Raw genomic sequence first — 15,025 nt, 5'->3', positions numbered from 1 at the left:
GACTTAATGAGTAACAGAGTAATGTAGTGAGGATTCATTGATAGCAGAATGCTGCCTCTTTACTCCCTTTAATGTGCTTCTGCTGACCTTTCGGACCAGTTCGAGGTATTTCATGAGGTTTAATTCATCCATACACCACTGATAAAACATGGAGATTTTGTGAAAGAAGAAAAATAAATCGGTAGTATTTGTTTTGAAAAGAAAAAAACTAAAAACACATCGTATATTAATAAATATATATATATTAGATCTGTATAATGTTCTTCATGAGCGCCCCGTGTGCTGCTGTGTGAACGCCGCTCAGCTCTCGGCTCCTCTTTACCTGGCGGCCGGCGGCCCCCGAGGCCGCGCCCGTAGGGGTCTGTGATTGACAGCTGAGGGGCGGGGCCGGAGCCATCAGCGGCTGGACCAGGGTTTGTCCCGCCGGGGCGATGGCGGTGAAGCCCAGGGCGGCCAGGGACGACGGGAGGTACGCGGAGGTCGGAGTGGGCGTGGCCTGTTGGGGCGCCGCGGCGGTGACTCCCGGGCCGGACTGGACGTAGGTGATCCTGAAGGAGAAAAAAAATGCAATAATGAGCACAAGAGCTGCCTTCAAATAGCTCGTGTGACCAACGTTTTAAAAAAAACATGAAGATATTCAGTTTACTGTCTAATAGGTGTTAGCGACCTGGTGGGCGGAGAGGTCAGGAGAACGGTCTGCGGGGGCGCAGCGCCGGGAGCCATCACTGTTGCCACGGAAACAGGAAAGGGGTTCCCAGGATGCACTGCTGCTGCGCCGCAAGGGTGAACGTGGGTCTGGACCGCAGGCATCGGCGCGATCTGGATGATCTTTATGGAGCAACACGTGAACAAAAGGAATGTCTCACTTATCTAAACACAGGAAAACACATCTGAGATATATATATATATATATATATATATATATATATATCTATATATATATATATATACACACACACATGTATATTATATATATATATATATATATATATATATATATATATATATTTATATGATAGTACTGTACACCCAGGCAAGGGTTGAGGGACCAAATGGGATGCAGCAAAGGATCATGGGTAAGATGCCCACTCTACCAGAGAAGCAGTCTAGCGGTTTGTTTACTGGTCCCTTCAGAATAAAATAGAGCACAGCAACAGCAATTACGTCTCCCTTAATTTGATTGTCTTATTGGATTAATAATTAAGTTTACGAGAAAAAAAAACGGTTGAAAGAGTGGGGAAAAAAAGTCTGCTAGACGGCGAGAAACCTCGAGAGATCTTTATTAAATTGATGGTTTTCTTTTCTAAAATCCACAACTAATCCATTTACAATTATATAAAAAAAGAAAAGAGCATCAACATCCTATTTTTCATCACTAAATAACATCTTGATATCAAATATATTTCATGGAGTTTTAGTCCGAATCTGACCCCCCCGCTCCCATTAAGGGACCACGAGGGTCACCTGTGTGTCGTGTCACCTGTCGTGCAAACAGGGCGGAGCCTATTGAACCTCTCACCCCCCCCCCCCCTCCTCTCCCCTCTTAGTCACCGCGTCGACGTCCTCACCTTGTTTCCCATCGGCGAGCCGTTCTGCACAGGAAGAGGCGGAGCCACCAGAGCGGCGGAGGGATGAGGGGGGGTGGACCCTGTTCTCACTGTTGCCATGGGAACCAACATCTTGCTCTGCAAGACCGGCGACTGGGTTTGGACTAACGAGTGAGAAAGAGAGAGAGAGAGAGAGAGAATTATGACACTCAGCGTAAAGAAAACAGATGAATCGAGCCAAAAAGAGGGGAGGCGAGGACGGCAGCGGAGAGACGGGTGGGTGGAGACACGCAGACATGAGAGGAGAGTTCGGCGAGTGATAATAGTGAAATTCCTCTCTGGAAACAAGGCGCAACAACAGGTTGTGTCGCTCCGGACTCCTCTGAATAGAGCGATTAAGGCACGGGTGGGCGGCGGGCGCTCGAGCCCCCCCCTCCCCCCTTCTCTCCCTGTCAATCATTCATCTCCCGTTTACGTAAGTCAATCAAAATCTATTTCCAGAGCTCCCCGCAGGAGATGATTAACAGAAAGAAAGAGGGACTTACAGCAGAAAGAGAAGCTTTTTTTTAAAATTCTCCCCCAGCCAATCGCTGCTCTCTGTCTCACCTCTGGATCCGGGGCTGACGGATGCGACTCTGACGGCCGCCCCCGACAGCACGCCGTTGGCCAGGGCGGCGGCGGCGGCATTGGCGGCGGGCAGGGAGAGAATATGCTGGTGGGTGAGTTGAGGGGAGGCGGGGCCCTCGGTGGGCAGGATGTACTGGACCTGCGCTAGGGGCTTCGGGCCGGCGGGAGGCGCGAGGGCGGAGGTGGCGCCGGTGGGGTGGAGCAAGGGCTGGAGGACGGGTAGAGGGGTTTGTGCGTGCGGCTGCGGGATGAGGAGCTGCACCGGCAGGGCGGCGGGAAAGGACCCTCCCAGGACTAAGCTAGTGACCAGGCCGCCGCCCTCCACGGGAGTGACACTGACTGGACCGGGGGAAGAGGATGAGGACAGGTACCCACCACCACCACCAGCACCACCACCAGCCGCCGCGGCAATCGGCAGCTGCTGAGGTCCGCCTCCTCCCATCAGGAGAGCCGCTTTCTTGTCCAGAGGGAGGGAGTTTCCGGCGCCGGCGCCCTCGGCCGGCTTGCTGGCGATGGGTACGGGCGTGCCGGACATGGGTCGAACCACGTTGGTCAGCATCGCGGGGGCCGCGCGGACCGTGCCAAGGACCTGGGTCAAACCCTGCTGGGCCAACGCCGGGGGAGCCTGGCCGCTGGATGTGGAGCACAGAGACAAGACCCCACCACCTCCACCTCCTCCTCCATCTCCATCATCTGCTGATGCTCCGCTTCTCTTGGATCTTTCCTCGCTCCCCTCCTCTCCGCCGCCGTCTCTTTTTCGCTTCCTCTCAGAACCCTCGTCACCACCTCCTCCTCCTCCTCCTCCTCCGTTCCCTTTAGCGGAGGTGAAGTCGGAGTGAGGGGCGGAGGGAGAGGAGGACGGGAGAGAAGAGCGAGCCACTGGCTGGAAGCCATGCTGGAGGGAAGAGAGAGAGAGACGGAGGGATCAAAGCTGGGAAAGTTACTGTGGAAAGTTCTCTTCTGCTTCATGAACACATGACGTTACTTACTCAAGACCTCACAGTACCTCTGGCATAACTGCGGGTTTTAAATGCTCGATGGGGATAAAGGAACCACCAACGATATGATGCCTGTCATGCAGAATTACACTGTTGGTACCTGTACTCCATGCATTGATGCAAAGACTAGATATGGACTAAAAGTACTGAATAAAAGAATAATTATTCATTACAAATAAGGGGAGGAGAGACCCATCTAGCTCAAAGTGAAGTTCACTGTGGAAAGCAATTTAAAACAATCCACGACGGCTGCAGCTTTACCTGCCCGTCTGGTTCGTCTTCGTCGCTGTCCGTCACTCTCTCTTTGCACTTGAGGTCGATGGATCCTTCAGGGCAGGAGTCCTCTGAGGGCGGGGCATGAATGTGAGACGTTAGCGTTGGCACATTTTTAGCGAAAAGGGGGACTTAACACACAAGATGCTTGGAACTGCTCCCCTCATTCGCAATCAATGCCTTTAAACCTCCATTATCAGCATCAAACAGCCAATTATGCGCTTTTGTTATATTCCAGCACGAGCAATTAACAGGCCTGTTTCTTCTTCTTCTTCTTCTTTTTGCTCATATCGTCATTGTGATTATGAAGTCTGAGTCTGAGTCACACTGATCGTTGTGGGAACTGAAAGTACGACTTGTGGTTGGGCAAACAACAGCCTCAACAACTCACCCATGACGTCATCGTCTCCCTCTTCCTCACAGATGACCATGCGCTCCTCGTCGCTGGTCACGTCCTCGCTGAGTCCGCCCCTGTACAGCGCCTGAGGCGGGGGCTGGCGGCGAAACGGACTCGCCCCGTCCTCCTGACAGGAAAAGAAGTTCCAGAAATCACAAATCTTCGCCATCTGATCTACTTCAGACTCGGCGGGTGTTTTGCTGGGGACTTTAAGGACGCGCAGCATTGACATTGCCGCCATTTGGACTCCGTCGACATTGACAAACCTTGAATAAACAAATACAGCATTAAGTGCAGCAAGTTGGGGAGGGGGCGGAGCTTCAGGGCTCCTCAGACAAGCAGCGTTGGAACGAAAGTCTTTTTTTTTGGCGAACAAACACACGGCCACGCCCCCGAACAGGCACCGCACGAGTAAACTAAAAAAAAATAAATCAAACACTAAAGTATTTCAGAAGAGCGCTTCAGAACAGAAGTAATATACGGCGGTATCAAAGCATGGACACAGGTTTTGCCGCCAGCATCAAATGAAAGCCTTTAAAACAAAAGCGCTCACATGCAGGTCTATCCCTCTGTGATTAGGAGAGGAGCAGCAAACCCCACGGAGCCTTCAAAGGAGAGCGTGAAACCTTTGAAGTCGGAGGGGCTGAGCTCCCCCCGCAGCTTTTTCGCTCGGGCTTTCAGCGGCAACAACTGGAGCCCTCACACAAAGAACCTACAGAGTCCATTTGAACCGGGTTTTTCTTTTCTTTTTTTTTTTAACGCCGCGCTTTCAGTCGCTGAGTTCAACTGAAATGCTTTGCAGCATTGAAGGACACACGTCTGCCGTCTATAAATACACACGTGTGTTGGTGCGTGGGCGCTCGTATGCGCGCCAGCCTCAGCCCTGATTCTTTTTAGAAAGAATTAATTCAGCCTGCTTTCAGTTGCCTCCTTTCTGATTTGATTTAGTTTCTTCTTTGTTCTCTCGGATGCAACAAATCAGCGCTTGAATACTGATTTGACTGTGAAGTCTGTGGAGCACATGATTTTGATTCTCTACTGGATCGGTTTGCTTTCACATTCTTTAAAACCTCCCGAGTCCGTTTGCCGCCTCTGAGCTAACGAGCAACAACCGCCTTACCTTCTCCAGGTCTCTCTCCCTCTGCTCCAGGGTGTGCACGGCACTCTGGGAAAAGGCTCGGGGGCGCGGGTGCTGCCCCGCAAACGGCCCCACCCGACGCTCGGACCCCCCCGGCCAGCAGGAGCCTCCTCCTGCCTTCCCCCCCTCCGGCACCTGAGACTCCAGGTGGGGATCTGAAGAAGAGACGAGTCAGACTATCACATTGAGTCACGTGTGGAGTAGATCGATATCAAGTAGTAGCACCAAAAAAATCCACAAAAAATTGGTTAAGAGCATTAGCAACAAAAAAAAAGGGATATAGCATAGCAACATAATACGGATTTCTTATTGCAAATCTGTATGCGCTCGATAATGACAGTTAATCTCAGTCTTGTTGAATGTATTTTAAGGGATCTACGCCAGATTCAAAGCCGTGTATGACTCACTGACTGTGTTCCTTCTAAAAAGGCATCTTGTGTTACGGTCTGGAAATGCTAATCATTGCTAAACAACACACACACACACACACACACCTATGCTCTCGGACATGCTCCTCTCCCGCGACTCCTTTGGCAACCCGCGGCCCTCCGACAGCGACTTCCTGCGGTCCTTGTTACACCACTTCCAGTCTGGGTGGGCTCTGAAGTGGGCCTCTTTCACCTGGAGGAAGAGGAGGAGGAGGAGGAAGAGGAGGGTGAGAGGGTCCTTAACGTTTTTTTTTTCAGCAACTAATTCCAGACAAGACAAGTTGGCGAATCTGGATGTCAAAAATGAAACGCTCTCGTGTCCTCGCTGAAGAGCCACGACTCCGTAAACCCGAAAAACAAGATCCAAAACACTGAATTCTGTCTTCACCTGGAAGGCCAGATCGTGGTACTGCTGCTTCTCGTTGGGCCCCAGGGCGTACCACCACTCCCCCAGGATCTTGCTGACTGTTCGGTTGTCTTGGTTGGGATGCCGCTGGTGCACCAGGGCCCGGTGGCGCTTGCTGAAGATCATGAACGCGTTCATCGGTCGGCGAATGTGGTCTTTCTCCCTCTGGTTGTGGTGTTGGAAGGGAACACAAATCTCAGTTTCACGGAGAGGATTAATTTGTCTCTGCTTTTTGACCGTCCGTCCGCACGGCTGACTGACCTTCCTGTCCCCGTCCTTGGGCAGGGCACTGAGGGACTGCGTGCGCCTCTTCATGGTGCCGGCGGAGGGCGACGCGTCGTTGGCCACGCCCGGGGAGAACCTGCATTCACACCGCAGGAGGGGGGGGGGGGAGAAACCGTTGAGTCCAAGAGGGATGAGGGGGTCATGGGAAAGACTTTCAGGAAAGTGACAAGCTGTGAAGGATTTAAGAGATATTAAGATTGTATTAAGATACTGTGAGTCTCTTCTTTAGCTGCATTGAAGCACTTGACCAGGAGGACATGCCACGTTGTATAAACCATGCAGCGCTCATCTGCACTTTGTTTATTCAATCTGTGACACACAACCCGGAGATCACATGTCAGCCAACCAGAACAGAGTTTCCCCCCCTTTCTGACTTCTTTTCCTTTCATTTCACCGTGAATGTGATGTGGACGCTTGTCTTTTATCTGTTCAGCCGTGTAGTTGCTGTACAAATACGGCTGTTTCTACCACTACCAAACAACGCTCTCACCTGACAACCACTAGATTGCTTCGAGGAAAAAACACGCAGACACAAAAGCACACAATCAAAAAGATGTCACAGACTGGCTTATGTTTGGATTGCAAGAAACCCAGCAGCAAAAAAACGAGCGTTAGCTTGTTCACAGATTCTTATTTTAAAATTAAGTTTAAAAAATGATATACAGCAATCACATAAATAAACCAGACATTAAATAAGCAGAAAATGGCAAAAGTGTGAGACACAAAGTGTCCGTGAAGGCAGAAACTAAGCCGCAGCAATCATAAGAAGGTTGAGGGAGTTCAGCTCGGAAAGTACAAAAGAAATACAGAAGAAAAGAAAGCAAAACCGGGGGCGATAGAGGGATAATTTACAGATAAGAAGAGGTAGATAATAAGCAAACAAATGCATACAATGTATATTATTCCCCCTCTACAATGGAGGAGTATTTGTGTAGCTCTAAATCCTGTTTTTATTCATGCCGTTAAGTCCCTCCATTGAGATGCAGCCAGACTACAGGTGTAGCCGCTGCAACGTCGAGAGATTGCTGAAGTACTTCTCTGGGTAATGGCGGGCCTTTGCGAGCGCGGTGACCCTGAAACATTCAAAACCGCACTCGCAGCTAGACAGCCACGCAAAGCCCGTCTGAGTCACTCTGAAAGAGCAGCAACCCAGAGACGCAAGCCTGAGAGATGTGGACAAGCACAGACTGTACAACGCTTTGACACACACACAGACGCACACACACTGATGCAGCTGGTAGGAAATGTTGTTTGTTTGTTTCTAAATTCTGCTGTCAAGAGGTGAATTTGGGTCCACCTGCTCTGAGCGTACAGCGTCATTAAGAGCTGTAAAGTCTTCGAGGGGACAAACTGCGTCCGATATAGCCGACAGTTACAATCCGCTTTCCTGTGCGTCACGCACAGAGGAAGCGCAATGTATGAAGTGTTTGCTCAAAATGAGTCGACGGCAATTTAAATATAGCAGCAAAAACCTTTTGAAAAGGTCAAAAGGTTATTTTTTTCCCCCCATCTCGCTCGTCAGTTTGAAAATTAACCTTCAGACTTTGTGGATGTTAAAGTAGGGATCATAATGTACATAAGAATAACTTAAATGAAACTGATTCACTGATATTTACTGGGAGTAATAGCCTGATTCAAAATCACCGCACTTGCATGTGAACAAGACCTAAACCGGACCGGCGGCTGTCTGGCAGCTTCCTGTCTGACTGGCCTCCTTTCACAATGTGGTCAATGTGCCACCGCGCTACCGTACGGCTGAATTTAAATTCACTCTTTTGTTTCTTGGGCTTCTTCCTCCTCTTCTCTTGATCCCTTTTGCCATCCGTAGGCTACTGCTGGACACCGCTGAGCACGGCACTGTCGTATTTTGCTTTTATGTGACCAAAAAGAAGAAGAAGAAGAAGGAGCAGAAAACATCTCACGACGCAGAACAGACACAATTAATGGATGAAAATCGGCCCCTTCGTGTACTTACGGGTCGTCTGTATCGCTCTCTGTCTCGCTGTCGGCCCCGCCCCTGTCTGTAGGAGGATTGTCATTGGTCGGGGGAGGGCACGACGTCGATCCCCTCTCGAGGTCAGGGGGCCCGGTGCGTTCGTCGCTCACCAGGGCCACGGCGCAACGAGGCTCTGAGAAGTAAAAAGCCAGTGAAAAGGTGGTGAGTGAAAAGGCTTTTCTGAAGGTCACGATCAACAGAGCCGTGTGTGTGAACGCAGCTCGCTGAAGGGCAGTTTCAATCCGGCTGTGGGAGGCATGAGAAGCTCCGACTATCTATGTTGTCTGTCTCGCTAACAAAGGCTAGTGTAGCTCATTAGCGAGATAGCTTACTTTTGCTACGTTTGGATTGGCCTCCACTCCACTCGCTGTATGAGGCTATTATAACGCGTCTGAGAAATTTTGCAGCATTTAGTTACATTCAAAATGCTTAGAATAGCGTATACAGTGTTTAAAACAAATCCCCCCCCCCCCAAAAAAGTTGGTTTTAAGCTCATGCATCCTAAAAAAAAAAGATGACGAGCATGAGCTCATAACTTAACTAATTGTATATTACAAAATGAGTTTCTTGCTTTTCTTTCTCAAACATGTTAACAAACTGAATATATTTGTTGTAGATTGACGACGTGACCTTGCTCTCTGAGAAACTGGATGCTGTATGTATTATTTGGTGACAAACAAAGACTAGTGCGATGAATCAATAGCTTGCAGCCCTGAAACAGACAGAAAAGGAAGCTGACTAAAATAAAGCCTTGAATGAAGCTCTGTGGACGACGACCGTCCCCAACACTCACAATTAGTCTTTGACTACATTTTTAGCTCTCCAGGCAAAAAAATAGTGTTACCAACAATGCTACTGGAACTATATCGGTGTGAGCACCAACTGTGCTGATTTGCAACTCAGACTGTTTTGGGAAACACTGCCTTGGCTGCCGGTGCGTCCGACCAAACATTTGTACTATTTATACTGAGGGAGATACTGGTTTGTAAGATGGAGTTGTACATATATATATATATATATATATATTTGGGTACAAGCTGTGGAATTCAGAGCATAAAAAAAGGAGTGGGGTCATTGGCTACCTTTGCTCTGATTGACAAGCTGTTGGCCGTCGGCAGGCTGGGCAGCCGCCCCTGATTGGCTGGGCTCCAGGAAAGGGACGAGCGAATGCCAAGGGAACACTGGCACCGAGCGAGGCTCCACGTTGGTCCAAACTGTGGGAACGCGAAGGGAGGGAGAGAGAGAGAGAGAGACAGAGAGAGAAAAAAGTGAAATGTCATCATGTTTATCTGTCTCAGTATCATGGGCTGCAGACAGAAGGTAGCGCTCTGCCCTCTGGCAGCATGCGAAATCCTCCACGATCGCCAGCCGGCGACGAGCTAAAGCGCTACTAAAAAACTACACTTTCGTAGAAAAGGGAAGACCATGAATGGAGTTGTGTGTTCGGCTACCTACGATGCCCCCCCCCCCACTCCAACACACACACACACCGTCACACACACACACACACACACCGTCACACAGAGAACTTCCCTCAGGATAATGAGAGTTGAGGGGTCATGTGGTGTGATGTGATGGGGGAGACTCCAGACCACTCGCTGTCTAGACTGCTAGACTTGAACCACTTCAAGTCAAAGAAAGACGACAGAGCACAGGCTGAATTCATACACAAATCCCCAGAACTGGAACTAATATACAGATATGAATCATGACATGCATCCTCAACCTCATGTGAAATAGTTTAAAAGGATGCTTTAACTGCGAACCGCCTTAAAATAAAAATGAAAACCTCGTATCTCCAAATTTGACGATGAGATGATCTGTACCGCCACGAGGATGTTTTTTCTGAACAGAACCAGTTTTAAACAGTTTTTTTAAACTATAAACTAAATGACTGCACTGCGATGAAACACATCATCGCTTGTGTTGATATTGACGGCTTTTTTTTTTTAAAACCAAATTTAGAAAAATTGCAATTTCATGGCACAAAACGCCCTCCACCGTTTTGAATCGGCCCGAATCTGAAAGGCCAATTCTGAGACGCAGACAACAGCGTAAGACTAGTCTACGCCATGAAACTAAATGAACTTTTTACTGGCCTCCAACCAGATCCCTCTCCTGGCTTCTGCCCCAGCGTCTATCGGGTTTACTCGGTCTGTACTGCAATGGCGGCTCAGCGTCGAGCTCCTCTCTGTGGACTTAAAGTGAAGCTATCAGCACGTTATGCAACGTGGTGACGCGGTGATAGTGACTGACTATCTGTCGATATAGCAATGTGCTTTCCTACGCCGAGATAAGGGTGTGTCGATGAAGCAAGTTGCTTAATTTTTCGAGTGTGACAGCTGGCTAGCTGGCTAGCCACGTTAGCTTGCTCTGTGCGCCATGTTTTTATATTAAAAGAGAGGGTTTGCGCCGCCTGAAGCATGGTACATGTCAGCATTCTGAACATCATCTGAAATGTTCTCCTCCAGCGGAGTAACGTTTAGAAAGTACTCCGACGAGCCAGTTTCTTTTATCTGATAAAACGTTCACATTTTCAAGATAACAGGTATCACAATATGGTCACAACATCACAATACCACTGAAATCTTTACTTTTACTTCACAGCTACTACTAATACTGTCTTTCTACTGCTGATACTAATACCACCACCACCACTACCATTACTACTACTACTACTACTACTACTACTACTACTACTACTACTACTACTACTACTACTATTAGTGCTAATGTCACCACTACTGCATGTTTGGATATTCCCACTTTTTGAATACATGCATGAATACATGTTGGTAACACATGTCTCTACATGTATTCATATATAAAATATAAATGTATTATAAAATATTGCATAATAATTAGCCTCAGTTTCACTCCTCTGACTGCAGTATTTCACATAGAAGTCTTGGAAATAAACTGCCTTTGAACTCTGCTGCAGCACTGCGATGTCCAGTTTCCGTTCCCATTAATAATTTTATAATAAAGTATTAAAATGGTCTATTTATAGCTAACCACTCGCCGGCTTATTGCTCATCTGAAATGGAGGTCCAGATACTGCTGAGCTAGACAATGAAGGAAATGTACACATGTCCCAGACGTGCTGTTCAAGAAGTCCTTTGCAGATTTGGGCGTCACCTGACTGTTATCACTGCAGCTCTGAACTTTGCAATATGTATTACTTCATGTATGTTGCTGTGTGGAACTTCAGCGGAGGAAGTGATTCTTAATCAATTGTTTATATTGCACAGAAAAATATATTTCTATATATATACATGCACTGTATATATTTATATCCGTGCACATCCAATGTTTATGTTGGCCTCTTTCAGCTTTGTTGTCCCTGTTTGAAGCGACTTGTCTTTTTCTCTGCTTGTACATGGAGAACTGCAGAATACAACATGATCCTCATACTACGATTAGTTAAATACCGTGACTAGACTTAGCTGTGCTTTAATGTGTGAGAATAAAAGTTGATTTAATTTTTGCAGCTGTATATTGGAATATAAATCAGAGATTAATTCAAATGTGACCGCCCAAGTTATACTGGATTTTTAAGCTATTTAGCAGACATTTTTCTTCTTCTTCCATGAACACATAATTACCGCCTCCCAGTTTAATGTTTCTACCATGACTGGTAGGTAATAGTTTACATCCATGTACATCATTTGTGTGAAATGGTCACGATTAACAACCTTGAGTCGTGGCCAAAAATAGGTTTGTTAGGTCACAGTAGCTTTTCTTAAAGCCAAATTTGAAGAAGTTTGCTCAAGGCGTGTCCGAGATGCCACAGGGCTGGGATGGACGTGAGGCAATGGTCTTGACCTTTGAAGATCTAAAACCCTTTTTTTTAGTACTTTGAGTCCAGGTGGAACAATTCTGTGAAATTTGAAGACATTCCCTGTAAGTGTTCCTAAGATATCACTTTCACAAGAATGGGTCAGACGGACGGACAACCCAAACTCACCATTAGCGGGAGCCCTGAGCTTGTTTCTCTGCAACAAGCCGGTCCCATCTCGGGGTGACAACAACACCCGACATATGTTCTTTATGTCCAGTCTACTCCTTTATTTAAAACCTGCTTCACAAAGGCAGGATGTTGGAAATGGTCCTCAGAGCTTTTTAGGCGATCTCAGGATTTATGCAGAACATCAGCAGAGTTAAAAACAGACTTTTAAATTTCATTTTTGAGGTAAAATATTACGTTAGAGGTGTTTTTCATTCATTCTTTCTGTGCGACCACGGCCTGGTGGTTGGGGACCGCTAACTTAGTATACAAGAGCAGGTTGTTGGAAGGTTTACGCTGAGTTAAGTACCTTTTTTTCACAAACAAATCCGTACTTTCCTGAATTGGATCAATAACAAAAATAAAGAAAACTACACTGGCAGGAAGAGGCTCCTTCCCACTGACTGTAGAAAGTGACAGCTCTGTGACTAATTTGAATGACAACAGGAAATGTTTACAGGGTCAAGAAGACTGTAGTAAACCTGCTGCGTGTTAATGTAACAGTGGAAGTGCAAAATCAACACTCTTCTCTGCCTCCACCCACAGCTGTGGTTTTTATTCGGCCGGCCTTGCTTTCCAACTCTGCCTCCACCAAACATTAACGTGTAAGAAATTAAAACCGAATCATTGAGAATGAATCTGTAGTCAGTCACATTACTGCTCTTTTAAAATAAGACATCCTTCAAAGAAACTCACAATGAACTGAACTCTGACAAGTGTTAGCGCTGCTGAGCTCCGCTGTGGTCAAAAACTATTAAAAACACAAGAGTGTCGGACTGAGTGACATTTAATATTCTTGCAAAGAACAATAGGCACTGTAGTTCAAAATGAATCAGACACACGCCACACTACTGATGTAATTACCCACCGCAGCACCAAATGTGCATTCATCCACTGTTGAAAGTAGTAACAAATGCCACTTTTGTCTGACAACTGCAGCGCCCAGCTGTTTCAGGAAATTGCTGAACCTTTTATAGCAATGAAAATACAAAAAAAAAAAACGGCTGGCATCGTTTCGACGCCAGTGCACGAGAAACAAACCAACAAAGCTGTCTTTGTGCCTTAAAGTGGGGGAATCGGCGTGCGACCCCCGTCACGTAGGCGACAAAAATGACCACCACTTGGGAACATTTTTTTTTTTGCAAATAATTTCTCTCGCTCGTCTCGCTCCTGCGCTGGCTGCCGGCTGCAGACGTCCTCGTAGGAGGAGAGCAGTAATGAAACTTGTGCTTGCTAATGCAGCTGCACTTGAGCCGGGCTATATTTAGAGGGATCTCAGCCCGCGGAGGGCCTCCCCTGCCTTCTGCCTGTGTTTGTTTCTGGCCTTCGCTGTGGGCTCGAGGTGTTTTTTAAAAATGGATGGCGTAGGAAAAAAAAAAAAACGCAACGCTACCGAGAGGCAGGTGGCCGTTAGCGGCGGCGGCAGCAGTGCGAGGGATGTGAGGGAGGAATAAAAAAGAAGCACGCCCCGGCAATCGGCTCGGGCTTCGACGCTTTACTGCGCTTAATTCTACCGGTGGAAAACTGTGTATCCATGACAACGCGCCGGCAAATATGATTACTCCTTTTTTTTTTTTGTCTGCTGTTAGCGATGAAACGCATTCACATCACGGCGAACCTGCCCTTGATGCCCCTGTCTGAGGCTGTTGATTGTCTGGAACAGCGAGATGAATGTGTGTGTGTGTGTGTGTGTGTGTGCGTGTGCGTGTGTGTGTGCGTGTGTGTGTGTGAGAGGAGGAGTGTAAATGTCCTCGTTGCTCTCTGCACTCCTGCATGTCTAGACATGTCAATATTCTCGCCCTCTTAAAAGTTTCAGTGAAACGCTCCTTCGCTCTCGCTCTCTCTCTCTCACACACACGGATATAAAAAGGGTGACACCCCCCTGCACACGCACACTCAATAACTCTGACACTACACACACTGCACACACAATATGAGCCGCGGGTCTGGGTGCTGGTTGCCTGCACGCCTGATATATCAAAACCTTTTCTAAAAGAAAAAAAGGGTTTCACACTGAAGAACTCGTTTACTGCCTGAACCCAGAGTCAACAAACCACAATCCAGTCAGAAAAGGAGAAGAAATGCGACAGCGTTTAAAGATCCCTTTGTATTTAAAGTCACAATATGTTTTAACCAAACACCGAGCGACGGCAAAAGAGGGTTTTTTTGTTAACAAATAACACATTTTGATATCCAAGCGTGCAACTTTTCCTGATTGAAGACGTAAACTGAGAAAAGCCTCTTGACTTATGACTGAAAGACGACCTCTTGTTCTTTGTCTATTGACAATATCAGGCTGAAAAAAGTGTTGCGCTCAACTGACACGAAATGAGAAATCATGCATCTCATTTAGAAACCTTCTTCCTCGTTCCTATATGAGTAACATTTCAGAGTTTTGGGCTGTAATATTGCAAGGTTGGCATGGAAACAAGCACACAGTATATGATTAACCCAAACACCTCTATTGCTCAGTGGCCAATTTTTTTTTATATCTAACACAAATCTGAGAAAATATCCACACAGATTGCAGCCCAAAGACGTACTTTTTGGAAAAGGGGAGGCAAAATTTGACGCTTTTTCATCCTCCCTCAAACAACACTGCAAGTTCTGATATTCAGAGTTTATTAATTATCTGATGGTTTGATCCAGGGAGATAATGAGGAAAATAAACACACTATACATCCATACAACACCAGCATGCAGGAGTGAAGCTTGGGTCAAAAAAGGATGTTCATAAAATGCAAACAATTTATAATCTGTGTCTTTTCTTTTTGTTGTTTTGTCGCCGTATAACATGCATAAATGCCATTGCTAGCAAAAAGAACAAGAAGCAGCATTTCTTAGAAATCAGAAGCCCAAAGCAGCACATTTCTGACACTGTTTTAATTTCCATGTAGGTGTGACTTACATGACTTTTCCAAACC

At 46.9% G+C, this 15,025-nt stretch overlaps 1 protein-coding gene across 3 annotated transcripts in view; it reads right to left on the bottom strand.

Annotated features, from left to right (window-relative positions):
* Nucleotides 1-15,025, bottom strand: part of cica (capicua transcriptional repressor a) — a 36,666-nt gene that overhangs the window by 6,359 nt on the left and 15,282 nt on the right. For all 3 annotated transcript variants that reach the window (XM_068574991.1, XM_068574992.1, XM_068574990.1), the window contains 12 exons: nt 9,178-9,309; nt 8,075-8,228; nt 6,076-6,175; nt 5,797-5,979; nt 5,475-5,601; nt 4,963-5,135; nt 3,837-3,969; nt 3,434-3,516; nt 2,154-3,069; nt 1,569-1,711; nt 668-828; nt 323-548 (listed from right to left, as the gene is read on the bottom strand). In XM_068574991.1, coding sequence (XP_068431092.1) covers nt 323-548; nt 668-828; nt 1,569-1,711; nt 2,154-3,069; nt 3,434-3,516; nt 3,837-3,969; nt 4,963-5,135; nt 5,475-5,601; nt 5,797-5,979; nt 6,076-6,175; nt 8,075-8,228; nt 9,178-9,309 — 2,531 coding nt within the window. The remainder of the gene's footprint in view (nt 1-322; nt 549-667; nt 829-1,568; nt 1,712-2,153; nt 3,070-3,433; nt 3,517-3,836; nt 3,970-4,962; nt 5,136-5,474; nt 5,602-5,796; nt 5,980-6,075; nt 6,176-8,074; nt 8,229-9,177; nt 9,310-15,025) is intronic.

The sequence above is a fragment of the Clinocottus analis genome, unplaced genomic scaffold, assembly GCF_023055335.1.
Source record: "Clinocottus analis isolate CAN_PGR_092001 unplaced genomic scaffold, fCliAna1.0.p SCAF_14, whole genome shotgun sequence".
NCBI classification, from domain to species: domain Eukaryota; kingdom Metazoa; phylum Chordata; class Actinopteri; order Perciformes; family Cottidae; genus Clinocottus; species Clinocottus analis.
This window is presented reverse-complemented; position numbering and strand designations above follow the sequence as displayed.